At 45.8% G+C, this 27,450-nt stretch overlaps 12 protein-coding genes across 12 annotated transcripts; 7 read left to right on the forward strand and 5 right to left on the reverse strand.

Annotated features, from left to right (window-relative positions):
- Positions 1-390: 390 nt before the first annotated feature.
- Positions 391-2,378, reverse strand: F4822DRAFT_445662 (uncharacterized protein; the record flags this gene model as incomplete). Its single annotated transcript, XM_051463406.1, has 4 exons — positions 391-1,306; positions 1,356-1,909; positions 1,965-2,179; positions 2,249-2,378. 4 exons carry the CDS (start codon positions 2,376-2,378, stop codon positions 517-519), a joined length of 1,689 nt encoding a protein of 562 aa, XP_051311535.1. The 3' UTR covers positions 391-516.
- Positions 2,379-2,551: 173 nt separating this feature from the next.
- F4822DRAFT_354088 (uncharacterized protein) lies at positions 2,552-3,934 on the forward strand. The gene is made up of 3 exons (XM_051455999.1): positions 2,552-2,879; positions 2,929-3,592; positions 3,645-3,934. The coding sequence occupies exons 1-3, from the start codon at positions 2,588-2,590 to the stop codon at positions 3,802-3,804; spliced, it is 1,116 nt and encodes a 371-aa protein (XP_051311536.1). The 5' UTR covers positions 2,552-2,587; the 3' UTR covers positions 3,805-3,934.
- A 904-nt stretch (positions 3,935-4,838) lies between these two features.
- Positions 4,839-6,295, forward strand: F4822DRAFT_354090 (short chain dehydrogenase). The gene has a single exon (XM_051456000.1). It carries the CDS (start codon positions 5,412-5,414, stop codon positions 6,210-6,212), a length of 801 nt encoding a protein of 266 aa, XP_051311537.1. The 5' UTR covers positions 4,839-5,411; the 3' UTR covers positions 6,213-6,295.
- Positions 6,296-6,851: 556 nt separating this feature from the next.
- On the forward strand, positions 6,852-8,741 carry F4822DRAFT_414103 (uncharacterized protein). The gene is made up of 3 exons (XM_051459100.1): positions 6,852-7,556; positions 7,607-7,638; positions 7,723-8,741. Exons 1-3 carry the CDS (start codon positions 7,046-7,048, stop codon positions 8,242-8,244), a joined length of 1,065 nt encoding a protein of 354 aa, XP_051311538.1. The 5' UTR covers positions 6,852-7,045; the 3' UTR covers positions 8,245-8,741.
- Positions 8,742-8,954: 213 nt separating this feature from the next.
- F4822DRAFT_414109 (MFS general substrate transporter) lies at positions 8,955-11,601 on the forward strand. Its single transcript, XM_051459101.1, has 8 exons — positions 8,955-9,678; positions 9,797-9,818; positions 9,874-9,971; positions 10,056-10,649; positions 10,702-10,936; positions 10,993-11,047; positions 11,104-11,201; positions 11,256-11,601. Exons 1-8 carry the CDS (start codon positions 9,528-9,530, stop codon positions 11,470-11,472), a joined length of 1,470 nt encoding a protein of 489 aa, XP_051311539.1. The 5' UTR covers positions 8,955-9,527; the 3' UTR covers positions 11,473-11,601.
- A 48-nt stretch (positions 11,602-11,649) lies between these two features.
- On the forward strand, positions 11,650-13,485 carry F4822DRAFT_354191 (Rad27p/FEN-1 endonuclease-like protein). The gene is made up of 4 exons (XM_051456001.1): positions 11,650-11,908; positions 11,969-11,973; positions 12,027-12,588; positions 12,642-13,485. Exons 1-4 carry the CDS (start codon positions 11,810-11,812, stop codon positions 13,155-13,157), a joined length of 1,182 nt encoding a protein of 393 aa, XP_051311540.1. The 5' UTR covers positions 11,650-11,809; the 3' UTR covers positions 13,158-13,485.
- Positions 13,486-14,433: 948 nt separating this feature from the next.
- On the forward strand, positions 14,434-16,421 carry F4822DRAFT_414112 (Alpha/Beta hydrolase protein). The gene is made up of 3 exons (XM_051459102.1): positions 14,434-16,141; positions 16,238-16,341; positions 16,399-16,421. The coding sequence occupies exon 1, from the start codon at positions 15,164-15,166 to the stop codon at positions 15,977-15,979; it is 816 nt and encodes a 271-aa protein (XP_051311541.1). The 5' UTR covers positions 14,434-15,163; the 3' UTR covers positions 15,980-16,141; positions 16,238-16,341; positions 16,399-16,421.
- F4822DRAFT_354228 (uncharacterized protein) lies at positions 16,150-16,818 on the reverse strand. Its single transcript, XM_051456002.1, has 2 exons — positions 16,399-16,818; positions 16,150-16,341 (listed from the first exon to the last, which is right to left on the reverse strand). Exons 1-2 carry the CDS (start codon positions 16,711-16,713, stop codon positions 16,321-16,323), a joined length of 336 nt encoding a protein of 111 aa, XP_051311542.1. The 5' UTR covers positions 16,714-16,818; the 3' UTR covers positions 16,150-16,320.
- A 445-nt stretch (positions 16,819-17,263) lies between these two features.
- F4822DRAFT_354235 (P-loop containing nucleoside triphosphate hydrolase protein) lies at positions 17,264-18,076 on the reverse strand. Its single transcript, XM_051456003.1, has 2 exons — positions 17,964-18,076; positions 17,264-17,870 (listed from the first exon to the last, which is right to left on the reverse strand). The coding sequence occupies exons 1-2, from the start codon at positions 18,052-18,054 to the stop codon at positions 17,407-17,409; spliced, it is 555 nt and encodes a 184-aa protein (XP_051311543.1). The 5' UTR covers positions 18,055-18,076; the 3' UTR covers positions 17,264-17,406.
- Positions 18,077-18,866: 790 nt separating this feature from the next.
- On the reverse strand, positions 18,867-19,967 carry F4822DRAFT_445676 (uncharacterized protein; the record flags this gene model as incomplete). Its single annotated transcript, XM_051463407.1, has 1 exon — positions 18,867-19,967. The coding sequence occupies one exon, from the start codon at positions 19,965-19,967 to the stop codon at positions 18,867-18,869; it is 1,101 nt and encodes a 366-aa protein (XP_051311544.1).
- A 1,718-nt stretch (positions 19,968-21,685) lies between these two features.
- On the forward strand, positions 21,686-24,324 carry F4822DRAFT_432624 (uncharacterized protein; the record flags this gene model as incomplete). Its single annotated transcript, XM_051461683.1, has 6 exons — positions 21,686-21,870; positions 21,919-22,231; positions 22,301-22,647; positions 22,743-23,005; positions 23,057-23,073; positions 23,128-24,324. 6 exons carry the CDS (start codon positions 21,686-21,688, stop codon positions 24,322-24,324), a joined length of 2,322 nt encoding a protein of 773 aa, XP_051311545.1.
- Positions 24,325-25,005: 681 nt separating this feature from the next.
- Positions 25,006-26,047, reverse strand: F4822DRAFT_432625 (uncharacterized protein; the record flags this gene model as incomplete). Its single annotated transcript, XM_051461684.1, has 2 exons — positions 25,006-25,643; positions 25,702-26,047. The coding sequence occupies 2 exons, from the start codon at positions 26,045-26,047 to the stop codon at positions 25,006-25,008; spliced, it is 984 nt and encodes a 327-aa protein (XP_051311546.1).
- Positions 26,048-27,450: the final 1,403 nt, after the last annotated feature.

Below are 27,450 nucleotides of genomic sequence, written 5' to 3' on the forward strand. Positions count from 1 at the left end.
AATGGATTCAGCTATTTTACGTCAATGCGCCTTGCATGCGTCTTGGCGGCCAATATCACGAAGCTGTTGATATCCTCAGTGGAGCGTTGAATGTTTGCCAAGGAGGCCCGGGTTGGCACAGCATCATCCTTCCCGAGGTCTCCATGTACATTGCCAGCAATGCTGTCACAAACAGTTTCCTCTACAAATGACAAGGCTTTGCTGAAAAGTGGCACTAGAAACTACGTGGACATAGCAACGCGGTATCGGCAAACAGATTGACCGTTGTCAATAAGCCAATTTCTGGGGAAATAGAGCTCCGATGCAATTAGCTTCCCTGCGATATTCTTGTTAGTCATAATTCGTATTGTATCTGGGCATATGCTAATTAGGTGAGCATTAAAAAGCGATCCTGACAATGTTTGTTCATCTACATGAGAGAGTAAAGACTTGAAATAATAATAATATAATGGGTCTCGAAATAAGGTAGTGCTTCTTCTAAGAATATGTTTGCTGCGATTCTTGGCGTCAGGTTCATTATTCTCCAGTCAGATATCTATGGCATCTCTCAAGGGGCCGAACAACCCGCCGCAACATCTCCCGCCTCCATTCATCCGGTGCTATATTCATATACCCCCCTAAACACCATCTAATAGCTTCGTCAAAGTCGGGTCCTGCCTCTTCATTGACTTCTTCAACCCAATCTCGAGCGGCCACAGTGTCAAACGTACACTTTTCCATGTCATTGTTCCCGGGTGGCCATTTGCCTCGGTGCGGCTGGGATTCAAGCGACTGGCCGAAACAAAGCTCGAGGAGGGCTACACCTAGTAGTTCTATCGACCTGGAAGCGCCGGAACCGATCCCCCTCGCGCCAGTCGGAGCGCTTAACGAGGTTTTCCCTTGCTCATTTCCCTGTAATGGCTGGGCAACGAACTCGCGGGTGAGATATGGTTGATCTAGAAGGAATATATCGGCCTCCTTGTCGCTATGGATGAAAATAATATCTGATTTTCTCCATAGCTCGGGGAGCCAGGGGGTGTCGAGAAGTTGGAGAAAAGAAGACGCCAATGTAAACGAAAGTGCGTAACGCTTTCGCCGACTGGCTGCAGGTGACACTTGCATCCTGATTATCTGATCCAACGTGATGAAGTCAAATTGTTTTGCTGCCTTCCGTGATACTCTATGCACATAATACCGGGACTCTTCTTCTACCAGGTAGCCGCAGCAACCATCGCCTTCTTCGTCTAGCGAGCTGCAGAGCTTTGATATTGGATGTGGCGAGTCCACTCGTGCTATTGGTAGCAAAGGTATCTGGGTAGTTGCATGTCTAGATTTGGGTTAGTAAGAATAAATAAAAATAAGGAGTACCGACCAACCGCGGTTTCGATGTCCCTGCTTTCTTCATCGCGGATTTTAGCGGGATGTTTGATTTGTGCTTTGGTCGGTAGACCAACGTGGTTGCAATGTTGGGGATCTCTGCTGTGCACTTATTGGGTGTGCTTTTATCGCTATCGGTGATCATAGTCTTCTGTATATGCCAATGAGAAGTCAAGTCCCTGGCAAAAAGCATGTTGAACTCGGGGCTTTTGCTTGTTCTATGTTGTAGCAGTAATCTTGCGATATGCTGTCCCTGGCAACAAGACGCCCACGCCGATGCGAGAGCCTTAGAAAAAGTGTTAGCATGTTCCCAAAAACTGCATAGAGCCAAGTCGCTGGTTAGTGTGCATTTAGGGGATGCTTTTTGGCCGATATTTGCTTCATTGCTGCGTATGTCTAATATTCTTCCAAGTTGGGTCTCGTATTGCTCTAATTTATGGAACAGCTCAGTTCGGAAGCTTTCGCCATTACTAAATTTGACCTTGTATAGCTGGAATCTCATGAAGGCTGTTGGAGTTGAATCTCCGGGGCTCACTTGTGGTACTCGGACCCCCTAACGCTGAGTATTAGAACAAACGGAATATTTACCGTGATTGGATATATCTCACTGTCACGTTGAGGGAGTTTTGCACTGTGGCCGAATCTAGTGCCAACTCATGGTTCAATTTCTGTACAGCATCTTTGATACCTTCGATGCACCCTAAGACTAGCTGGTACGAGTCGTCGCCCAACTGACGCCGAAGAAGCTCTGCAATATTCTTGTCTTCCCAGCATGTGTTGCTAGAGTCCGATAAAAGATGATTTATTTTCTCCTCATCCTCAACTACCAGCCGCAGTAGCTATCTCATATAATTTGTAAAGGAAGTTCGATGGTACTTCAGTTCGTGGTCACATCTCATGTATTGAGGCCTGATTTTGTTGAATAGCTCGAGACGCTTGGAAATTTCCCGATACTTCCCGAGAGCCGTAATAGCTATCGGAAAAGCACCTAAAACGAGCCCTACTATTTCAATACCTGACATAGCGTATGTGTTAATGATTGTTAGACAGGTACCTAGCTGCGTTTCGAATATTAAAGGAGCAGTGGCTTTGGTGGGGAATAGCTGAGGGGTTATTCACGGTGACGCTGTGGCGGCTTATGTACAAAATTAAGGCCCAATCACACCCCATATACGTAGCTGGGCACATATCTGAGGGGAATCGCAAGTACTCCCTCGGTAAGAACATTACAATGTCCGCTTCTAGGCAAAACCGAAATATTTCGGCCCTAAGCCATAGAGTAAAGGCTGGCCTCTATGATTTGAAAGGCCACCTAGAGTGGGAGGATTGGGGTGTACGATTATCAACCCGACCCGGTGCAATTGAGGATATTATAGACAGATACTCACTGTGGACTGGGAACCTGGGAGCCCTCCATTCACCCAAAAGCAAGTTGTCCTTGGATCAACGCCTGACGAATGCCCCTGAGGTTCGGGACCAAATTTGTGAATTTCTCGACGATCTTCAAGAAGCTGTTGACGATTGTAAGGGAAACTTCATGCCCAGATAAAACTGTAGCTAAATATCTCCCAGTGACAGAAATTACCCTGCAAGAGCTTTATGCTGGCGACGAGACTGATTTGATAGAGGATGGATGGGAAGCCGATATTGATAATGCTCTTGCTCCCGACTTACTTGCCTCGGACGAAGCTAAAAGCATCATCGAGGTTATATCTCAGTGCGTGCGGTCGCTGTTCAGAGTGGGCGTCCTTATCCGTCGAGAAGGACATTCAGATCGATTCCAACGAGCTCTGCAACATTCGGATTGCACATTCCCGACATGGGTAGATATTGGCCACGTTCGAAACAAATACCCGAAATTATGCAAGCCTGAAGCGGGGCAATTAGCAGAACGGGTAGGAAATGCAAACGCAAAAAGACGACAATACGTTAAATATTGCCGCGATCACCAATCTAGGCTGGCATATTTGCCCGATAACGACAACGACGATACGAATACTGCGATTGAGTCAAGTAAGGCTACTACTTTCTTTCCTGACAGTTTCGACCGATCTACACAATCGGAGTTGAATATAACAGAGGAAGAAGACAACATATCACTGTCGACCGCGACGACATTAGAATCATCCACGAGGGTCGAGCTTCCGAGCTTACAAGACCTAAGCCCCGATTCAGAGCCATTTGAGTGTCCGATATGTTTCACTCTTCAATCCTTCCGAATAGAGAAGGCTTGGAGGTAGCTCGCACCCGTCGTATCACTATTGACATCTACGGCTAACGTAGCGCAGGTCACATGCTTTTCGCGATCTCAAAGCCTACATCTGCACGGTAGGAGGAACGAAATGCAAAGATGAGCTATTTGGCACCCGTGACGCTTGGTTCTACCATGAGTTACAATCTCACCGGTCGAAGTACACATGTCTTTTGTGTGATGAGTGTCGAAAGTAGAGATACTTTGGCATCTCATATAAAGTCAACCCATCAACATTATACGGCCGAGCAAACCTCAGTGTTGATCGATGCAGGAAGGGTAGCGCTGAGCCGTTTCAAAGCCTCGGATTGTCCATTTTGCGATGAGTGGGCCGAGGAGATCAAGTCCAGAAACGATGGAAATGACAAATTGACTGCAGAGAGGAGTGACCAAATCTTCGTCTCTTCGTCTCGTTTTAAGAGGCATGTCGCAACTCACCAAGAACAGCTTGCGTCTTTCATTGTATCAAAATCCGCAGAAGAGACCCAAGAAGTCGAAGATACATCAGCATCGGAAGATGTCCATTCAGACTTCGGTGAAGAGAGGCTAGAAGAGGAAGACAAACAGGAAGACAGCGAAAAGATAGTCGAGCCAAGCGAGAAGCCCCCCGGAATACACGAACAAAACAGCGAAACAGCTCAAAACACGTTTTTCTCATCTGGTGGAGGAGGTGGCAGCCTTGTCCACGTAGAAGTTCGATGGAATTGCGTGAGTTGCTACCTCTTTAATTTTATCGTGAAGATATCTAGGTATTCATAACTGACAACCATAGTGTACATGTAATAGTGGAGGGAATCAATCGTACGTATATAATACCAACTGCACCGAATGTGGGCACGCCAGGTGTAGTACCTGTACTGTTTGGGAGATGAAATGAAATTCGGTGTAAGTACTAGTCGAGGTACTGTTACATTCCTATTGAACTAATAAAATTGCTGCAGCTGTGGATTTTCATAAATCCGGGGAGCATTTACGGAGAATGATTTTTCACCCCATATTTTCCAATTTATGGAGTAAAGTTCTCCCAATAATCAACCTTGTAAATACGGTCCGATGTTGTCATTCAAATTGTTGATTATAAAGCCTCACACATAAGCCTGAAGACGATATTTCTTCCCTTCCTACCTTTCCAGGTAAAAAAAGAGCAAAATCGATATCAATTAAGGTGTCATGATCAATCATCTCAATAATCAACTTCCCATTCATGATACCTAATGACGAGACAAAGAGAAAGCCATCCGGGTGGTCCGATTACTCCGAATACCAAGGTATTGTAGGAAGAGACTCGGAGGTGGGTCGGGATGAAAGCGGTGTTAAACATTTTTCTTCTTCATGCCTATTATAGACTTAGTGAGCAGGTGAGACAAGCATGCATGCCGCTGAGTCTAGGAGGAAGGAAAATACCACCGAGACTTATAATCTAAGTGGTTGAATCTATTCCCCCCACGACGGTATGACATCATTTTGCGGCTCGCTGCAGTATGTATTTATGTTTCCATCATAGTACATCTGCATAGTATCCATGTAGTTTTGATGATCCATGTCATGTTCCACTTATATCCCACTTATTTCCCACCTACAGCTGGCGGATCTTGTTCTTCGTCATGGATATAAAACATTAGTATGGCTCGAGGCAGAGAGGGGTTCAGAAATTCTCTTTCGACATCGGTCTCCTCCTTATCTCAAACATTTTGAACATATTTATAGAGGCTTTCTTAAGTGTATCATACTCAAGAAAGTCGAAACATAATCTTACATTGAACAAAAACCATATCAGAAATAGATTCAGTTTAAATCATTAAACATGCCTCAACAAATCCCTACCGCTACCAAACTAGTCGACCTCTTTAGTTTGAAGGATAAGGTCATCGTCATCACTGGCGCTTCCGGTCCCCGGGGAATGGGCATCGAAGCAGCACGTGGGTGCGCTGAGATGGGCGCTAATATCGTCATTACCTACTCTACGCGTAAGGACGGCGCAGATAAGAATGCCAAAGATCTACAAGATACCTACGGTGTTAAGGTTAGGTCACACTACTTGGACATTTCACATTTCGACAACTGTCAGAAGTTGGTCGACGATGTTGTGAAGGAATTCGGTCACATTGACGGCTTCATTGCCAACGCCGGTGCTACAGCCGATGGTGGTGTCATTGATGCTTCCAGCGCAGACTGGGACAAGGTCATCCAAGTCGACTTGAACGGTACCGCCTACTGTGCCAAGGCAGTTGGTCCTCTTTTCAAGAAGCAGGGTCATGGTTCCTTCGTCATTACTTCTTCTATGTCCGGCCACATCGCCAACTTCCCTCAAGAACAAACCTCTTACAACGTTGCTAAGGCTGGTTGCATCCACATGGCACGCTCTTTAGCCAATGAGTGGCGCGACTTCGCCCGTGTCAATTCCATATCTCCCGGCTACATCAACACTGGTCTGTCGGACTTCATTGCCAAGGACACGCAGAACTTATGGTACTCAATGGTCCCAATGGGTCGTCCTGGTGATGCGAGAGAATTGAAGGCTGCATATGTATACTTGCTCAGCGATGCCAGCTCATACACTACCGGTGCAGATATCGTTATCGATGGAGGGTACGTTTGCCGATAAATGTGGAAGAAAAGTGATTATTTCTGCGTAAATACCTAGGTACCTTGGAGGATATTTCGGGCATAAATAAGGGGCGCCTGGGGTTACTTTGACGATTGAAAGAATTTCCTAGAAAGATAATAGACATAGATTTCATGATTGGCATCTAATTCCATGATGTTCTACTATGCTGACCTTGAGTGAGGGGTTGTCTAGACCAGGCTTTGCGATACATTGTGTCGCTTTAAAGCGCCTTTATCTTGGGAGACGTCCGATAGGCCAACCATCACCAACATATGTATGGCTTCATTATGATAGGTGTTTTAGAAGCGCTGTCAATGCTGAGCATTGGGTAAGGCACCAACACAATCATTGGAAACCTCATGGCCAAAAAGGAGAGTGCATGAAGACAGTAGCACTTCCTCTCAGAAAAAGAGAAGAGGGAATAGAACAAGCAGATCATAAAAAGGTTACAGCTTCTCAATACATACCGCAATCACATTTTGATAAAACCTTACGAGTCTTGGGTCGCTTGATGCTAACCTTGATTCCCGTACGTAACCAGACCTGATACGTCATATTGTTATCATCGCGGGGATAACGGCCCAAAATGGAGCGTGTAGACAGTAAATACCAATGCGGTATCGACGACGACGAAATCTACGTTAAATTCATAGCAAATAACCTCTACAAATCCGAACTTCAACACTTACGCATATCATTTCGACGAACTATCCGCGTACCCGATGATGGAAAAGAATATGACCTTCCGCCTAACCTAGGCTCTTTCCCGCTCTTTAGGGTCCGAGAATATGCTTCCCGACTTCCACCTGAGATGACGGCCAAGGGTGGCTATGTGGATCAACTTTCAGGCAGATGCGCCTTTCATGATTAAGCTCTATGCAGGGGGCGTCAACGTTATTTCGGAGGAACATTATGCGGAAGACGCCGATACGAAACGCAGACGCTTAGAAATTTTGAAGGAGAAAAAGAGTCTACAAGATTATGTAGTCGTACCTGGACAGCGCTGGCTTGATGGTATCGCTACGTCACCCGGGGTCGTGAGACAGTTTGTCGCAATGCCGAAAGGTCAAGGCTACGGCGTGGAAGCTCAACTCACTGGTAAAGATGTCGTTGGCGGCTTGCAATTGGAGATTACTCCCACCATCCCCCCTGATCTTCCTAAACTAGAAGACGATTTCTTCGTTATGGTAGATTGTCGTTATTTCGGGAACCCTCGTTATATACGGATACATTGTTCGCAACGCACCCTTGTTTCTACTTTCAAAGTTATACTATCCGGACAAACAGGATATCCAGTGGAGGAACAGAATTTGATTGGAAGGGATCTCCAGTTTAACAATAGTAAGTAAACTCTCATTCTCCGAGTTCTTTTCTGACATATACACCTATAGGAAATACATTGAGTGACTATAATGTAAGAAAAGTAAGTCAACATTGACTAAATGTTCCCTATACATAAATAGCCGTGGATTAGCATAGTGGGATCTTGATCTAATACTTAGTATAGGGAGAGATTCTACATCTACTTAACAGGGTTTTTGGCGGCGGCGCCACGGAGCCTGCGGCCGGGGGCAAAATCACCCAGTACATCCACGAGGATAGGGTTAAGACCTTGTACTGGCTCAAAGAAAAGACGATCACGATCTTCTTACAGATGCTGGACAGTGTCGACTTCCGACGGGCCACCGGGCTCGACCCGCCACCCTGTCCTATCGAGGCACACCACTATGCCGCTGCAAACCTCCCGTTCTTCACTATCGATGAGGAACCTAGCACTATCGCGGGTAAATTCGATGGGCTCAAGAGTATTAACGAAATCGATCAAAGCCGCGGGATCGCGAAAGGCCCAGAGGAAGCGATAAATCCAAGAATTATTCCGCTCCATCAACGCGAGGAGCGAATTACAATTCCGAACCGACATGTCCTTTCGATTCGGGACCCGGACGCGATCATGGATCCGGATGGTCCACTTCGCCCGTCTCGCACTGTTGTTGATATTGAGCAGGAGATCCGGGACCTGAAGCCATGAGAACGAGTCGAGCAGTACAGAAACCTAGCGTTAGGGGTAGTGCTGGAAAATGTGGGGGTGGCGTTATTAGAGGTAGAATGACTATCGCGAACAACTACGGCTACGTGCGTTAGATAGACTATGATAAATTGTTAATTGAGCATTGGATTTACTCATAATATTGTTAGGTAAAGTAGAGTAGAGCGCATGGGGTTCGTGGGCTTTAAAGTGGTTGAAATGTGGCCTGGATTGCGGGATTGTATTATGATTCCAACAGAACAGGCATACCCTAGCGATATCTGTCAACGATGCCGAAGTATTGACTAAAAGGTTACGTCATTTTCGCTGGTTTAATTTCAGCATGGACCGTTAACTTAAAGTATATAAAGTTAGACTTTGACTTGCAGAAAGTCTAATATATCGTCACTGTGATCATCGCGTGTCCATAGGGCTGAATGTTAATTTAATAGCTCAATTTTGCGTCGCGTACCTGGTTACTGGTGGTGTATTCGCGGTCTATTTGAACGCTTGAATTTGGATATTTTGGACTTATCTAGGTCCCTGTTTCTGCTGGTAATTAAGCTATTTGGGGCAAGATGATCCCCCACTTTTGACGCTTATCTTACCCACTCCCCTGATCCGATCCCTGTTTTTAGCCTGGCTTGGCGAAGGTACCTGTAGTTTATTAATTCTGTCGGCTCAGCTCGTTCTAGCCCAAACTTTTCCCAACTCAACTCCCGTAAGCCCGTGGTTATCTGCTCGGGATTCCTAGAAGAGGAGGCAGGCTGGGGTTGGTTAGATATCGAAGCTCGGACTAATATCCCGTGTAGGTATATGTAAGTGGCGCCAGGGTGTTATCTTTATCTATCAGGGCTTAAATGGTTGGAGCTTTGAGGTTGGGAATTCCTCCCACTTTAGGGATTGTCTCTCCAACTCTTCGCCTTATTTATGAAGATTGCTCGCTTGTGTTACCTCGTAGCAACGCTGCATCTATATATTCCTGTCAATCCAAACCCGCATTCGAATTCTTTGGCTCTTCCGGAATATTCGAATAGGGCTGTCTCTAGCGGCTTACTATTGACGTAAAGCCGGACAAGCTATCCACATACATGATAGCGCAGGCGGCGACTTGGGTGGAGCTGGGTGAGCTTTTTTTTCTCGGTCAAGGGGATTGCCACCTTCCAACCCAATACATTTGTCACGGTTTCGAATAGTCTTCCGGTTACTCAAACCGGGCCGGAATTCTCTCATTTTACTTTTGGAATCGCGGCTTTTTGTGAGACTACTGTTTTCACTATCACGCAATGGCAACCACTCCTCCGGACGTGTCCGAAACTAAAATTGCGGCGCAGGACGCCGAGCACGGGATTGCGACGGACCCGACTTTCGGGGTTGATGAGAAGAAACTCATGAGGAAGCTCGATGCCCATATTATCCCGCTTGTGATGCTTTTATGTTAGTCGATTTATGCATCTCATATTGCTAATTCCGCGATTTGGTTTGAGTCTCATACGTTCTTTTCGGGTTGATGAGTCATCCGTATGATTGTAGTTGCTAACTTCAACCACCGTAGATACATTTAGCTTTTTGGACCGGTACTACCGCCCCTGATCGTTCAAAGAATAGAGCCATTGCTAATAGGCTCTTTAGTGTGAACATTGGAAATGCGCGTCTCTATGGTATGGAGAAGGACCTTGGGTTGGTGGGGAATCAGTTCCAAGTGGGCGTTTCGATCTTCTTCGTCACGTGTTAGTCATCTCCCCCTTCGCATCTTTGTGTAGAGCTATGAGCCCCCCCGAGATGTTGCGCGTCAGGTTCTGACCATAGTATAGATCTGTTGTTCGAAGTACCTTCGAATCTGGTGCTGAAACCCCTGACACCGTCCCGGTATATCGCGTTCATCGCATTTGGCTGGGGTATCATAGCAATGTGCACCGGCTTCGTCCAAAGCTATGGAGGTCTCATTGCCGTACGTCTGATTCTCGGTATTGTTGAAGCTGGTCTCTTCCCCGGGCTTAATGTCTACCTGACGTTCTTCTACACGAAGAAAGAACTTGCTCTGCGCGTCGGCTATTTATTCGTCAGCGCTGCTATCGCTGGTGCTCTGGGCGGATTGTTAGCTTATGGTATTGGCCAGATGTCAGGGGTCGCTGGGTATAATGGGTGGAGGTGGATTTTCATCATCGAGGGTCTTCCGAGTATCGTGCTGGGCGTCATTTCGTTCTTCCTCCTACCAAACGATATCGATCATGCGTATTTCTTGACTCCTGAAGAGAAAAAGTTTGCCAACGCGCGACATTTACGTCATTATGGGTTTACGGAGAGCGCGCAGAAGTTTAGTAAGGATGACATGGTGGCTGCGTTTAAGGATTGGAAGATTTGGTTATTCTGCATTGGCCAATTCGGTGTGGATACCTTGCTATATGGTGAGTTTTACGTTTGAGTCTCGAAAATATGGATATTAATATGCACGTCTAGGGTACTCGACCTTCCTACCAACGATCATCCGCGGCCTGGGGGAATGGTCTACTGCGGAGATTCAACTGCTTACTATTCCTTGTTACTTCGTCGGTGCTATGACGTACATGGGAATTGCGTACGTATCGGATCGTATGCAGATGCGTGCCCTTTTCGCCATCGTTTTTGGCGCTATTAGCGTGGTTGGATACGGTGTGCTGCTCTCCAACTCGTCTGCTGGTGTCCACTATTTTGGGTATGAACTACCAATACCGATGAAGGAGTTATGTGAGCATCGCTAATGTTTTGCAGTTGCTTTCTCGTGGCTACGGGGCTTTACGTAACTGTCGGTCTGCCATTAGCTTGGGTTCGTATTCATTATTGGTCCGTGATATTTCGCGATACTGACCGCTATGATCCTAGTTACCGAATAATACACCGCGATATGGCAAGCGTACGACGGCTAACGGCATGCAATTGACCTCGGGTAATGCTGCTGGTATTATGTCATCATTTATATAGTGAGTTTGAGCTTCCAGTTCACCGTTTGTCGTTTTCACCTAATGATCTTTTAGCCCCAGTACGGATGGACCTCGTTATATCGTAGGGAACGCGGTGTCTCTATCTCTTGTAGGAATGGCTGCCTGTATATTTGGTTTCTTGTGGTTTTGGTTTGCTAGAGAGAATAGGAAACGGGATGAAGGTCATCTGAAGTCTGAGCATGAGAATTTATCTGAAGATGAACTGGCTGAACTTGGTGATGAGAGTCCGAGATTCAAGTATACCATTTAAGATTTATCCTTATATGAATAATTAATTCTCATACAAGAATCTTAAAATCTTTATTGTTGTAAAGGAGATAGGAAAAGTCTTAGTGGCCAATCAGATTATGACCCGCTCTAGCTGCCTAGCTGACTGCCCCCACTTATCGCGGTCAGGAAGGCGCGTTCAATTGTGAATTCAATTTAGGGCGCGTCGGTTTCGCATTTTATCGTGACATCACCCGTTTCTCCTCCAACCCTCCTTCAACTTCTATCTAATTCGACCAATTTTCGCGGATCTTCGTACACGGTTGACCTTTATTCTCTACTAGATATCGTGCAGCTTTACTGCAGAGAGGAAGCTCACCATGGGTATTAAAAACTTATTCTCCATCATCAAAGATGAGGCCCCAGCTGCCATTAAAGAAGGTGACATCAAAAGTCAATTCGGTCGCAAAGTCGCTATTGTGAGTATTTTCCACCTTTAAGCCTTCTCGGTCATTGATAAGCTAATATGGAAGTAATAGGATGCGTATGTCGCTTGGTTCCTATCTAACTAACTAGCAAATACTAATGTTCGAGCAGGTCTATGAGCATCTACAGTTTCTTGATCGCCGTTCGATCCGATGGCCAACAACTCATGAACGAGTCCGGCGATACTACCTCCCATCTCATGGGTATGTTTTACCGAACATTACGAATGGTCGACAATGGCATCAAGCCCCTCTACGTATTCGATGGTGCACCGCCTAAGCTAAAGTCCGGGGAATTGGCTCGTCGATTCCAACGCAAGGCGGAAGCGAAGGAGGGACTCGAGGAAGCAAAAGAGACGGGTACAGCTGAAGATGTCGAGAAGTTCTCTCGCCGAACTGTCCGAGTTACGAAGGAGCACAACGCCGAGTGCCAGCAGCTCCTAAAGCTGATGGGTATTCCGTATATCATCGCCCCTACCGAAGCCGAGGCGCAGTGTGCCGTTCTTGCAAGAGCTGGAAAAGTCTTCGCCGCGGCCAGTGAGGATATGGATACCTTGTGTTTTGATAGCCCGGTCTTGTTGCGCCACTTGACCTTCAGTGAGCAAAGGAAGGAGCCCATTCAAGAGATCCACGTGGATAAGGTCCTCGAGGGACTGAACATGGAGCGCAAGCAGGTCAGTTGGGATTCTCATGTAATTAACCATATGATGGATACTAATTATAGCAGTTCGTCGATCTATGTATCTTACTCGGCTGCGATTACCTCGACCCCGTCCCTAAAGTCGGCCCGAGCACCGCCTTGAAGATGATCCGTCAACATGGTACCCTTGAGAAAGTTGTCGAATTCATCCAGAATGATCCGAAGTATACACTTCCCGAAGACTGGCCTTTCGAGGATGCACGAACACTATTCTTTGAACCAGACGTTCGCAAGGCCGACGACCCGCTCTGCGATTTCAAGTGGGATAAACCAGATATCCAAGGGCTCGTTAAGTTCCTAGTCACCGATAAGGGCTTCAACGAGGACAGGGTTCGTGCTGGCGGTGTTAGGCTGGAGAAGGCCACCAAGAGTTCACAGCAGGCTCGACTGGAGGGCTTCTTCAAGGTCATCCCCAAGACAGACGAAGAGAAGGCCGCTCACAAGCGAAAACTAGAAGAGCAGAATGACGCTAAGCGAAAGAAGCTGAAGGAGGACAAGAAGGAGAAAGCCAAGGCCAAGGCAAAGCCCCGCGGAACAGCATAATCCTGATTCGCACTTGGAAGATGATGACCACTATATTTCTTATAAATGTCCGGTCCCCGTATCTACGATGATGATCTGGGCGGGAATATGTGCTTAATAATTGGCGTTGCTGGATTTGCATCAAATATCGGAGTTCACGGCGATAGGCGAGCAGGAGATGATACCAACAGGTACAAAAATGCTGGTGCTTCTGAATCTTGCTAATGAAAATATCATATCTTTAGGTAGTGTTATGACGAGCTTAGACTACGGCTCAATTGATCACGATATTTTATCCTACTACGGGCTACTACGTCGAGCTACTCATAATTAATTCATAAATCACAAGGAGACGTTTCACCATATGAAGCTAATACACTATGAGTTTCAAGAGCAGATCGATTATGTTAATTCATTGATGTCCTAACTATCTATGCATTCTAATTGAGGAAGTTCGCTGATGCTATGATCCAAGCTCCAGATTCTATGCAGTGTCCATGCATTTCAATTCTCCGGGACGATAATCAACACCTAGGTGATACGGGTAGTTATGGAGAACTCCCCGGCGAAGTGGATCCGGGGTGAGGCCTAGGCTTGGGTGTCGGCTTGGGAGGCATCGTGAAGATAGACTTGCCCTTGTTCGCCCAGAGGAGTAGAAGCCAATCCATTTTGTCGGCTAGGATAGGTAAGATGGCGATCCAGCTTCGTCCCTACCTCCACCTGTTCCCACGAAGAACTTATTTATGTGGGTGTGGGTTGGGTTGAGGCTTGGGAGGGAGAGGGCGAGGGTTAGGTCGGGGGTGAGGTCGGGGAGGCATGTGAAGATTGGTTTTCCCTTGTTGACCAAGGGAATGAAAGGTGGTTTGTTTTGTTGAGACGAGTGAAGTAAGTTGTGGCCTTGCTTGTTGATACGTATTCTTAGTCGTTTGGTTGTGTTTAGAATGGGAGAGGAAAGGAACTTGAAGCAGAATGTAGCAGATGTTAGCAGATGTTATATATTATCGTCGCTGCCATCTGACGGCTTCGTGGATATCGTGAATAATGATTTATTCCTTATTCACTGACTATCGTGACTCACAGTTGGATAGGAAGACTAGGTGTGCGATATCTCGATAGGGACTACATTGGGAATTTATCCCGTGGACAATCCTCCTAGAACTTTGACCCATGATTGTGAACTATCATTCACGCCCTTTTCATTGTGCCCCCCCTACCTAGGTACGCTTCACTCGCATTATTAGACATTTTCCCTGAGAAGATCTAGGTCATTAAATTTATGAATCATCTAAGTACTCCTATTATTATATGCTTCCTGATAATGGCTATTCGAAACTCCTTTTTAAAGATGGATTCACACGTCTAACACACTCGAATATCAAACCTGATTTATACCAATGTCCTTAACATCGTCAGAGTGTGATATCCCCCTTTGAACAATCCACTACTATCCTGCTCTAAAGTCAAGTCACTAAACTTTGTTGCCACAAAGTCGCGGTGGGCTCATTGCACGAATGATATTTCGTCCTACATCTCATTCAAGGCTTCGGCTCCTGTTCAATTTGGCCGGCAATGGCGTCGTAGTTGGGCTCATAGGCTGGAAACGCTCGTTGCTGGGGTTGGATACCGACTATCTAGATGAGTGTACACAAGACCGATGCAAATGCCTATAAATACTTAAATGGCTTTTGGAACTCCATTCAGCTAGAAGGAATGGCAGACATTTAATATAATGATACATATTAGTAGTAGAGGGTGTCTGGGTACTTTACGTGTATGTGACATCATGGATATCCCGGAGTTTGTGTACACCTTAGGTTTGCTTCAGACACCGAAAACTACTAACATGGATATGTACGATGAATTCATGGATTATGAAGCTCCTCTGAAGCGCCCGTATATATAGTTGCCCATCTTGCTGTCGACCGAGGCCACGGCGTCATGGGAACACATATACGTATTTAAACAGCCTCTCGATATATTAGCATATATACGGAAAAAAAAAGTCCAACGAGCAAGAGATCCCCAAGATGGGAAACAGGACGACCCTCTCGTCGTCGGTGAAGTCCTTCCTGGAGAGACATCCAGACCTTCATCTTGGCGGTAATGAGGACTTTCACATCGAGCGACGCCACCATCTCGATGTTTTCGGGTTCCACAACCTCCCCAAGGATAAGCAAGCGCCAATAGGACGTGTCCATTTTGACGGCGTGCGCGGTCGTCATGGCACAATCCCGGTGCGTCTATTCTATCCGCGCAGTTCCACATCCATTAGTGACAAGGGGCTTCCTGCACTCATTTACTTCCATGGTGGAGGATACACTGTTGGTAGTGTAGATGAATTCGAGAACGGTTTACGCCTGCTTGCCGAAGCTGCGGACATGATCACTATCGGCGTCGAGTACCGCCTTGCGCCCGAATGGCCATTCCCAACTCAACTCGATGAGTATGAAGATGTGCTAATGTGGACGCGGGGCCCCGAAGGCGCACGATTGGGTATTGACCCCGATCGTGTACTCGGCGGGGGTGATTCGGCCGGTGGGAATATGACGGCGGCGCTGAGTCTGCGGCTGAAGGACGAGGGGAAATTGAAGCCTTTAAAGGCCCAGATTTTGTTATATCCCGAAGCACGACTCCCGTTCGATACTCCCGCAGCGTCGGAGAATAATTCGGGGTATTATTTGGAATGCAATGGCATTTTCAGCTTCGCGGACCACTATCTACCCCGCGCGCCAAATAAACCGTATCCCCCAGCGTATCGTTACGTTTCGCCGGGTATGCAGCCCGTAGAAAAGTTGTCGGGCTACCTCCTGCTGCGGTATTCACGTGCGGGTTCGATTCGTTGAGGGAAGTGGGCGTCGAGTATGCTTCGAAGTTGTAGGATGCTGGGAATCGTGTCGCGTGGCGTCATTATCCGGCGCTAACACATGGGTTTTTGCAAATGGCGCCGTGGAGTAGGGACGCGGAGGAAGCGACCAGGGACGTAGCGAGGTTGATGAAGGAATTGGCTGGTTGAATGTTAATAAAATACGTTAGAAAAACTGTAGATGTGATAGGATTATTGCAAAGTGTCAATCGGTAAGGAAAGGCTGGTAGGGTGTCACATTAGGTACTCATTAACCAATACCTTTCTCGTCTCAAATTCAAGCTGAAAAATTGGATCTAAATTGTGCTTGAAATGTATAGTTTAGATATAACGAAACATGTTCTAAAGAGAAGTCTTTAGCGATTGCCTATCGTAAGCTGAAGATTTCGGGATATTCACATTTCGCACGCTTCGCTTCATCGCGACTGGTTGCCCATTTTCGTACTCGACTCCAGCTTCACCGCCATCGCCAGATAAACCCGACATCCTCTGTTGCAGTTCAGCGTCTAATTCTGCCATTGTTTTCTTTTTCTTTCCTTGCATCTTAGCTGTAGCTTCTCCGTTCTGTTTTACGGGATCTTCACGGTGATCTGAATCCTGCTCTGCGGGACGCGATTGAGAACTGGCGCGACGATTGGCGGGAATGGGAAATTTCGAGAACGGCAAAGTATTGCGATTCCGCAGGTATGAACTATGTGCATATATCCGTCGCATTTCTAAGTTGTAGCAGGGACTTCTATGCGCTGAAAGAGACTAAAGTCAATGGGAGACGATGGTCGCGTGCTTTTACAGAGGCAGATACCCCATATCGAATTGAAGGATGACGACATTGGAGTTCATGCACGTCATCAAGGTATCCTTCAATCCACTATATTAGGTAATGATTGCTTTTCCATATACGCTTAGTAAAGCAATAATGATTACTAAGTCAACTCTACCCCTACTGCCCTATTTCATAATCTGATGATTAATCTCTTATGTAATGAGCTATAACAACTATGGTAAAGACGCTACTGAGACCTCATGGAATCATATTGAAGTCATATCAAGGCTAATTTTCACGCGTCGTGTAGTATATAAATCTAGTTTGAGCCGTAGAAGTCGACCTTTACGGATAATGGTAGGTGCATTTGTAGAATAGGGGGGGGGGGGGGCTTATGTAAGAACTACACTTGTATAATCATCATATTGGCCTGACATTGAACATCTATAATATGGATGGATTCTTGAAGGCATTGGTAGGGATGAATGATTAGGTCATATTGGGATTTCTATAAATATTCATCTATAATATCAGTAACTATATGACTTTGAGATGTTGGTGTAACAGAACTTAGTCATATTCATTTGATCTCCCCTCCTGGTCTACCTCTAGGTAATGGCAGGTAGCTTTGATACTTAGAAAATTCAACCAACCTCTATGATAATTTCACCTTCGTCTAGTGGTACGTCGAACCCATCCCAGTATCTATCAAGGATTTCCTTCGTAATAACCAATGCTGAGTCAGCATTGACACCTTGTTGTCTCCTAGTCACAATCCTATTCCATATGAAGTCTTTGTCCTTCGCATTGAAGTAGACTAACACCCATCTGCCGCCGTGAGCTTCGACAATCTTCTTGTACTTTTCTCGATCTTCCTTGCTGTAGAGAGATCGATCTAGTACTACATCCTTTTTCCCTTCATCGAGTAGACTGATCAGTCTAACATCACACTCAGCTTCAGCCTCATCTTGAAATTCTTCGTACTTCTCGTCTGGATAATCCACTCCGTATATCCCGTGCTTGGCGGCAAGTGTAGCGTCGATTGACAAACGTTCGTAGTTTGGGTAGTTCGCTAATATGGCTTTAGAAAGTGTTGATTTGCCAGAGCCTATTTCTTGTCAGTTTATCATACCTATAGAATATTACAAGACATGATATGTGGATGTTGATATCGAGGTTAAGTCATAAGACTGAAACATACCAGCAATACCGCATGTCATTACAACTACTGGTTTGTTGTCTGATTGAGACCTCAGCAGTTGAAGCTCTAGTTTCTTTAGAGTTTTTTCCATGGTGAAGTATTATCTAATTCATTGATGGTTTTGTCAATATTAGACTAATAGACCTCTGCAATGCGGAGAAGTTATAGGATGATAAATGACTCCAAGGTATGACTCATACGCTGTGCCGAAAGCCGGTTGATGTCAATCGTAAAGGAATTCTTGACATCGAGACCTATCGCTCGAATAAGTGTGTATTTACCAATGTTATAAGTAAATACCCCTTGATGACTTAGGAATAGTAGGAGAAATACTTCGAAGTGTATGTGGTGATAGTGATTGTTTGTGATTACGTCAGCAGCCCCTGAATCAGATACTTCGTCTAGGAAATTATTTAGAAAATACGGTAATTCCTATGGCAATGCAAAATGGCCATGACAGACCTGATGTTTTCAATATTTCATTTCGTCTTCCATGCTCTCGGCGATTTATCCCGTGCGATACCTCTTGTTAATTGCTACGCGCCATTATAAGACCAATCTGTTTTAGCTGTCAATTTTCTCTATCACGATTACAGCATTGTACAGGTCTCACGGAGGTAAAATTGAAAATGTTTCATAGTGTTAAGTGTGTTTATTATTGAGTGAATGCTATTATGACATTGTAAATCCACCCAAGGCATGGTTCAGTGCCATGCATCGCCAAGCCATGTAGGAAGTAGCGAAAGGTAAACACGTAGGTAGGTATCCTAGCAGAAAGGTCGCCTAACATCCGTACCAAATGCACTAGTAGGGCATACTATGTCCGACATTCGCCAACGCATAGTGTGTTTCGTGGATACCTAGAAGGGAGTAAGGAAGGTTGCCTGGTTGGGGGCCGGGGCACTAATCTGAGCTTCTCAAGGCACAAGGATCGACTCCGAAGTCAACCGTAACCCTCTCCCAAAGGGCTCTTTCCGCCTCAGTCAAGTTGGTCCGTCTCTTCTCCTTTGTGAGAGACTGGCGAGCTGACTCGGCCTGGCAACGGTAGCTGCCGAAGCGCCACTCCTGTCGGGTCCAACCAGGGAGAGACTGTAGTGTTAGGACAGCTTCCAGCTCGTATGTAAACTTTGTCGAAAAGAATTGGTTGAGAAATCTCTCGTTTACAATGCGACTAGGCCCTGAGATATGTAGGACGCGACAGTTAGGGCCTGGATCTCGAGGAGCAGACTTGATACGGTTCATTCGGACACGTGGGACGTAACCGCCGACGTAGAACTTTCCGGCTTGGGCTTTTGTGACTAGTCTATCAAGGCCCTCACGCTCAAAAAAGACTAGCTTCGACGCCGAAGTTGTGTGAGGGGCCGCGTTGCTGTAGCGAGAGGAGTTGAACACGGGCGGGTTGATGACGGTAGCAAATATCTTTCCGCAACCCCTGATAGCGCCGAGGAGCTTTTGATGAGTACAATCAGGTGGCAGATTAGTTAGCCAGAGAGAGGTACTCAGTGATTCGGGGATAGGGGCGGACTGGTTGGACTCTAGGTAAATGTTTCCGCAGTAGTTCGCTGAGATGCCAGTGATTTCGAGCTGTCTTGCCCAGCTCCTTGGGAGGCGATTATTCATATTATGCCATAAAGGATTTTGGTACATCGGAAGGAACCCGTTATTATCTCTAGCATTTTGCTCCTCGGTAGATTTAGTCGATGAGCTTTGAGGGCGCGCTCTGAACTCCCTGGGAAGGCCTACACCAGCCACGTACATTGTTGGATTAGTTCCGTATTCGTTTAGAAGCGGGGTAACGAAATTCGAAGAGACTCCGCTGCCCGTCCCCGTAGCAGTCGTTTCAGTTTCGACGGTATCGCTCAGTTGATTTGGCGTGAGTGAGATGGACCCCCATCTTACGGGTGAGTTGAGATTGAGATGTAGTCCAAACCGAGAGGAGCGTTGTATATCTAGATGTTCGGAGAAAGTGGGAGTTTTATCGGGTGTACCATCGCGAGGATACATGATGGGTTAGGGTCGCCACCAATGCCTAAGGTCGGGTGAAGCTCTAGGAGTAGAAGAAGCCTTTTAATGGCTTAGTTGGTCAGTATCAATATATAAAAGAAATTTATTTTGGGGGGTGGGGTTAATGGTTGTTAAATGGATCTAAGGGTTGTATGAGTATTCGCGTTGAGGTGTTGTTATGAATTCCCTGATGGGTCCGGCAAGGGATGATGGTAGATATAGGATCGATGCGGTGGTTTTGACGGAAATGAAACAAATAGCTTCCAATGTAATCATACTCGTGATGAAGAGTGGTGGTGAAGTTATACCAAAATGTTGAATCAACCGCGGAACAGTCGTCCGAGAAGATGGTTGATAATGGAAATGCTCTGAATGGGCCCGGTGCCTTTTTTTTGTTTGTAGAATTTGTAGGTGGTATGGAAAAGGTGTGAGGAAGAAGATGAAGGAAGGTGTAAAATGAACGAAAGGCGTCTTAATAAATATGGCCGGACCCTATGCTTGAGATTGATTTCCTATGGGACCATCTGCACTAGTTGCTACAGAGATGATGGGAAGAATTATAAGTGTGTGCCTTAGGTAGTAGGTGAGCACCTGAGGTACATAAACGCCTGGGATAAGGCTAGACTTTCAGAAAATAGGCATCCTCTTTCCAGCCTAGCCGCTGAGTACTCATACGGCCGAAGTGAATAGGGTAATGGCCATTATACCGCGAACCGCCCTTTCAGGCACTAATAAAACATTTTCCATATATCACTTCGGCGAGTCTTAATAGCTTTGATATAAAAGCGACCGTCAAGAACAATGTGGGTTCACTAAGAAGTAAAATTGATACTACATTCATTTAACCTAATGGTCAATTTTAAATGATGCCCCATACATCGTCAAATAGCCACAATAAAAGAGTATAAGAGTTCAAGGTATAGCCACAACTGTCGGTGTAGTCGTAAGACGTCTATCATTTACCCCTACTGCGTATAGATAGACAAAGCAATAATACGTTACTCTTCTCATCACTAATTAATTGTTATGGATACCTCCTTGACTAAATAACAGTACCTATTTTGACCGAAGCCAAATATGACAGCATACGGCAACCCAAACTATACGAAATCAGATCAAACGCAAAGTAACGATCACAATCTTTCTGGTCTTCGCTTGTTTCTACCCTACTCCCGAGAGTGAACACATGATGAGAGCTCCTCATAAACATAGTACAACTATATTCTAGGAAAGACTTTAATATAAACACAACCGAGAGAGTCTTGTCAGTTCCGTGTCAAGGAACCCCTTATTTTAACAAGCCGCTTTATGCCAGACTTTTGATTGCTCAGTATGTTTATAACCCAAAAGTTCACGTAAATCTAATACATACGACCATAGGATCTGGAAAACTCGGGGTCCCGTCTGCTCCCCCTTAGATAAGCCGGATACCGCAAGATCAATAGTTAATGCCGGGGGAGAGCGGCATAACAACAAATATGCACGTGACCGGGCAAAACAAAATTAAGGTATCTCACGGAAAACTGAGAACCAAATTCTGTTTAATCCCTTTCACGATTCCATGTTCCATAACGAATGTTCATTTTATTATATAGCACGCTGTCGGTTCAATCTAAAAGTTTTAATCATGTATATACACAGCACTTTGTCTCTTATCCCTCTTTTCCTATTTCTACCTTACATATTTCCTTTCGCTAGATCAGAAATCGTCGAATGCAATGGCATCGGAACAACGCCTGGCAAAGTCGCGGATCGGACGTGCGTTCGCCAACAATATAGAAGTGCTACGACAGCGGGGTGAAGAAACTCGTCAGAAATACAGGGACAAGCCCTTAAACGACTTTCGTGCAGTCAGTCGAAAACTCGAGTTGGAACGGGAACGTTTATGGAATGCCTTGACAATGTATGCCTCTCTATTTGTGCATTACCATGTGACTAACGCGCGCCGCAGATACTTCCAGGATGTGCAAGGGATTGATCCCGAGAGTATCTGGATTAGCCTCTGCGAGGGCGACGACATCTCCGACTATGTACGCGAATTCTTCTCCATGTTCATCGAGAGTTCTGTTTGCGAACGACCCTGTGTTGGACCTGAGGAATATAGGAAGGTATGGACTATTAACTCAACCCTTTCGATCGATGAGTATTGGAAATTGCTTCTTGCGAAAGCCGAACGTACCGTCCTTCACCGGAAGAGAATGGAAGACCCAGAACACATGGAGAAGTGGACTTTAACCACCAAAATTGGCAAACGGTATGGACTTGTTTATATGATTAGCAAGGCAAGATTCCAAATATGATCTGTACCATTCCCATTCTCATTTCTGTCGCAGTGGATCGAAGAAGGGGCGCCTATAGAACACAACCTCAGCCGCAAACAAACCTTCGAAAAGAAGGAAATGACACCGGAAGATATCATGATATTACTCAGGACACTCTGGAGGCAAGCAAGGCACATTAATGCCACTGGATGGACACGCCTAGCCTTTCACGGTGCCGTTCTCATTTCTGGGATCGGAGGGTTCCGTCCTGGGGAGGTGGTGAACCTCACTTATAGGCAAGTCGCTTTCGAGCTTGTGCGAGATCCTCTAGACAGCTCTAGGAGGAGGCTTGTCGCATCAATTACTATTGTGCACAGTAAGCAGATGGAGAGCAGAATCCAGCGGAGTCAGCATAAAGTGTATGTTTTCCCACAATGTCTCGCTACTTTAGCTAACCATACAGAGTCTGTTTTTCTATTACAATAATACCCTGCAAACTCATTTGCCTAGCTAGCCTGTTAGTAGCTAGAGCAATTGCCGACCGGGCCTTTGACGAAGACTTCCAATCTCTCGATGACATACTCCACCGACCTAACATGGGGAATTTGGATTCTTTGCCTTTGAGTTGGACCCCCGGTATACTGGACAAGCCAATTCTCCCTATCTGCTACCAGACGTACTGGCGTATGTGGCGTCGGACACTTCAGGTTTCCGGCTTGCGCGATGAAAAACAACGGCCCTACTCGCTTCGCGTCGGCGCTGGAAGCCGAATATCCGGTAGGCCTATTCATTATCTCACTTTGAATTGAATCTAATCGGAGCTCGTAGGTAGTCTTAGTGAGCCAGTACGAAACTACATAATGGGGAACAGCCGTGATGTTTTCCTCAAAAGCTACTAGGCACGCCATGTCGCTCAAGACTTAGTTCATATTGCTTTTCGCCAGAATTCACCGGAACACAACAATGCCCTTTTTGATTCTCTACGACGCTCCTTCCTACAACGAGACCCCAATGCTCCACTTTATGCTGATGAAATCGACGTCGATGCATTTGAAAAGCGGCAGGACATTACCAACCTTCGTGCCCAGTACAAGGAGGCCGTCGCAAAAGATTCGTCAGCACACCCGAAAGCGAAAAGGATAGCAGCTCAGATACACTACATCCGCCATTCCCTAGCTGAGGAGTTACTTCAGAAGAAGAGAGCAGAATGGTTCGACAATTCAGACAAACACCGGGCAGCTGGGAAAGCAGTTACTAAGGAATCCGATCATGATTTGATTCCGTTCAAGAATTTCGATCCAGCCGGTGTATTGGCTGCTGAAGCAGTCGGCCAATTTATGGAATTGGAGGAGAGCGAGTATGAGCAGGGTGCTGTGAAGCTGGTGAATGTTTATCTAGCATATCTCCGACGACACCTTACCGAGGTTGTTTTGTTAGTTGAAGGCGGAGTAGGTGACAAAGCTGACACGCAAAATGACGACGCTTGCGAGAAGACTGCGATCGACTTAGAAAAAGCACATTTATGTTTATTTGGTTGCCGTGGGTTCGCTGACCGCAAGAATCTTACTAGGCACAACAGAACCGTGCATTTCGAGAAAGGCGATTTCGACCGACCTTTTCCTTGTCCAGAATGCTGCCGTTTAGGTATTAAGTGCATTATCGAAGGGCCAATGCATTGGAGCAACCACGTTGAAACCGTCCACGGCCGTGCCCATGCACCTGACCTCCCTAGTAGCCTAGAATCTAGGCGGAATCAGTCGTGGAGAGAGGATGGTCAGTGGGAACGTTGTCTTATATGTGGTGATCTCTTCAGCAATGCCGGCGGCTTCTCAAGGCATTTCAGGGTAATGCACTTACAGAAGCAGAAATTGTTCGAAGCACCGTTTTCCTGTCCCGAATGTGCGCGCGAACAAGTTAAGCCTATTTGCGTCGCGAACGAAACGGAATGGCTAACCCATCTGGTAGATGCTCACCAAGGCGGTGGTCGATTTGGCCCGCTACATTCTCTACGCGAGCCCAAACGACTAAAGCGTTCTCGGTCCGCCATCCAAGGCAACGACAGTGATTATTGTGATAGTAAGAGGCGAAAGAAATAGTGTTGTTATTCCACACTTGAATGGATCATGTTAAGTTGGTTCGCGGGAAATATTCTTGCGTGGGTGCTACTCCAAAAAAAAAAAAAAAACACGCCTAGAAACGGCCCTTATTCGTACAACATGTGGGACAGGCCTCATGAAAGGATGGCCGGAAACGACTCTCCGATGACTAAAGTCAGAGATGTATTTAGCTCTGCTAAGGCGGCTTTTCGACCTGAGAAATTTAATTCCATGTGGTTCCAAGGCTACCTAAAGTGATCCACGTCGCGCTATATACAAAATAAAAACCGTCAGGCTCGCTCCCAATCTTTGCCCGATTTCTACATTTTTTCGACATACGTTATTCTCGCAGTTAAAGTACCCCGCCCCCCGCAAGTCACCAATATGGTATGTATTTGTCGCGGAAAGCCAGAAAAGGTCATTAATGTATTGCAGTCTTTTAAACCAGAAGCGCTAGGAGCTAACGTCTCCTTCGAAAACGCTCGACCAACACCAAAATGGATTATCGGAAAGGGTCAGAAAATCTATTGGAAGACTTGTTTTATTCAGATCTACGCTACCAGCGACAAGCAAACGCCAATAGCAAAGTATTCTACTTCTGATGGGCAAGCTGAGGTACCAGAGGGCACAGATGTTTTTTTGGGAGGGGATGGTGGACTGGTAAAGGAACAGTAAACTTTATTAGCCTTCCTGGCTATCGTACAACTTAGCCGCAATACATGTCCCTTGGTGCAGATCTACAGTTGCAACGAGAAGAGCTGCATCCCCGAATTTATGGGATATCGTCAAAGATACTGCCCATGTATGCTCCGATAATGTCTTTATATCACGTTGGCATGGTTGGCTTGCGCAAATTGCGGGGCCTAAAACATCTCCGAAAAAGGGTATAATTGACGATACGCGACATCCCCGTATAGTAGAATTATCACTAGGGATGATTTGAAAAGTACCGCAGGATAAATACCGAATGCCATTGTATGTCGTCTCTATAAGTGCGCCGAATAACTCTCTACTGATATTCTCGACCTTGTTACTCTCGATAGAGAAACATATTTCATATCCGTTTCCGCGAGGATATTCCATGGTAATAGAGGCTGTCTCCCGCGTTCCTGAATTGATCTTCTTCACGGCCCCGAATAAATAAGGAGGGAGGAGTTTCTTAGTTTCCGACAGAGACGGATCAATGAGGGTTCCTGACCCTAATACCTCAGTATTTTGGAGGGTCCATACTTCTGTGTGATGGGGTGTCGAAGGTAGGTGTTTTGGTGCTGACGGCCGTAGCAAGCGTGGTGTCGGTGATGTGGAGTCGGGACAACGTCCTGTAAGTAATATTAATGATCTATACACAATGAGAAGGATACATAGAGAAAAACCAACGTTTTCTTGTGATTCTATTTTCCCAGCTGAGTATCCTACTCCTATCCTCGGCCTTTATGGTGGCGCAGACCTTTTGCGCGATTGCTCTTCTATAATGAATAGGCTGGTTGTCTAGCCATTCAAGCACCTTTCGCATTTCAGATTGGCCAACAAAATGCACGGAAGATTCTACACTTGATTTCAAACTTTGGTATGCAAACCAAGTAGGAAAGTCAATCTGGAAAATCTTGTCATTTGAGTCTTCATTACAAGCTTGCGCTTGTTCCCACGCTTGAGATAGCCACTGAGGACGACGTGGGTAGCGAGCGATGGCAGTAAAAAGCACAGCGATCCCGTCATCGGTCATAACGAAATGAAAGCGACTTGTGAGAGAGCAAGAGACGTTTTTAGTGTTCAAATGACTTGGTTTTAGAAGGTTGGTAGCTGATTCGATTTGACCAGATACCCCACTTCTAATTACGGGTACTGGATGAAAATTGACTGCCAGACCACACAACTCAAAAATAAAAATAAAAAAAGTAACAGCGACTAGTGAACGAAGCCGGGAAGTGGTAATATGCTCGCAAGGCTCTACGTACAGCCAACAAGGATGCGACACGCTGTCATATTTATTATATGGCTATAGTAATGCTACACCAGCTGCGCACTCGAAGGCTATCGTCGACCATATCGATTTGAAGCTCACGAAGGCTCCTTACTCTTTCGTCAATTATTCTCTATCAGGCCAAATATCTAACGATCAATATCGCTAAATAGAGTGCGTTTTGTATGGCCTTTACATACAAATTGCATCGTTGACTTTCTGTGTGGGAAATGTGAAAGTACGTCGAGAAAGGTGCGGGGCGCTTCTAAGGGTTTGATTGGCTACTGAAATTGTGGCAGTGACTTATTAAATGCAAGAGAACTTGATTGATGCACCTTGATGCCCCCTGAACTGACCACCCTGCCACCTGGGCAGCTTCTTCATATCTATAATATCTAGCCCAAATACGACCCTCTCCCTTGGACGCAACATCATTATCCATACCAGCTTACCCAATGTTTCCGTCACAGCCATATGAAAATCTATCAATCAATGCTCGCTGAAGTTTTTAAGGACCGTCATGTATGATATTGGGTTTGCACTTCCTCTTCCTCCTCCTCTTCGTCGGCCTATAGGAGTCTTCAGATTCGGAATCCGACTGAGTCGAATCGGTAATTTTTAGTTCGGGCCTCTTCCACTTCGACACTCGTCGATACGGGCCTCGAAAGACGAAATCTGACTGGGCCGAGTAGCTAATAGACCTCCTCCTCCTCTTCATCGGCCGTCGATAGGGACCTTCAAACTTAGAATCCGGCTGGGTCGCATCAAAAGAAACGGGCTTATAAAGATCGGTGTCGTTGATGAAAGCCTTGTCATCGAGCTAGGTCAAATCAACAGTTTCTGGCTTGATGAAAACCTTGTTATCGGACTGGATCAAATCAGTAATTTCTGGCTTAATGTTTGTCGAAAGGAAAACAATATTGTAGATATCGATGTTGATGAGAATCTTGGCCTGGAACAAAACAATAGTTCCGGCGGCGTCTATCAAAGAATTGATGTCATAGATGAAAAGATCGGATGCAGCATCGGTTTGCCATGTCGTCACCGGGAAATGAGACGTTATCGCTGCTGATCTAGAGATTTCTTCGGTATATTGCGAAAATTTGAAAAAGAGAATACGGGGGATGAATAGGGACGACGAGGGAAGTTAAACTTGTTGTCGAGCA

Source organism: Hypoxylon trugodes (genome assembly GCF_022578975.1).
Source record: "Hypoxylon trugodes strain CBS 135444 unplaced genomic scaffold F4822scaffold_8, whole genome shotgun sequence".
NCBI classification, from domain to species: domain Eukaryota; kingdom Fungi; phylum Ascomycota; class Sordariomycetes; order Xylariales; family Hypoxylaceae; genus Hypoxylon; species Hypoxylon trugodes.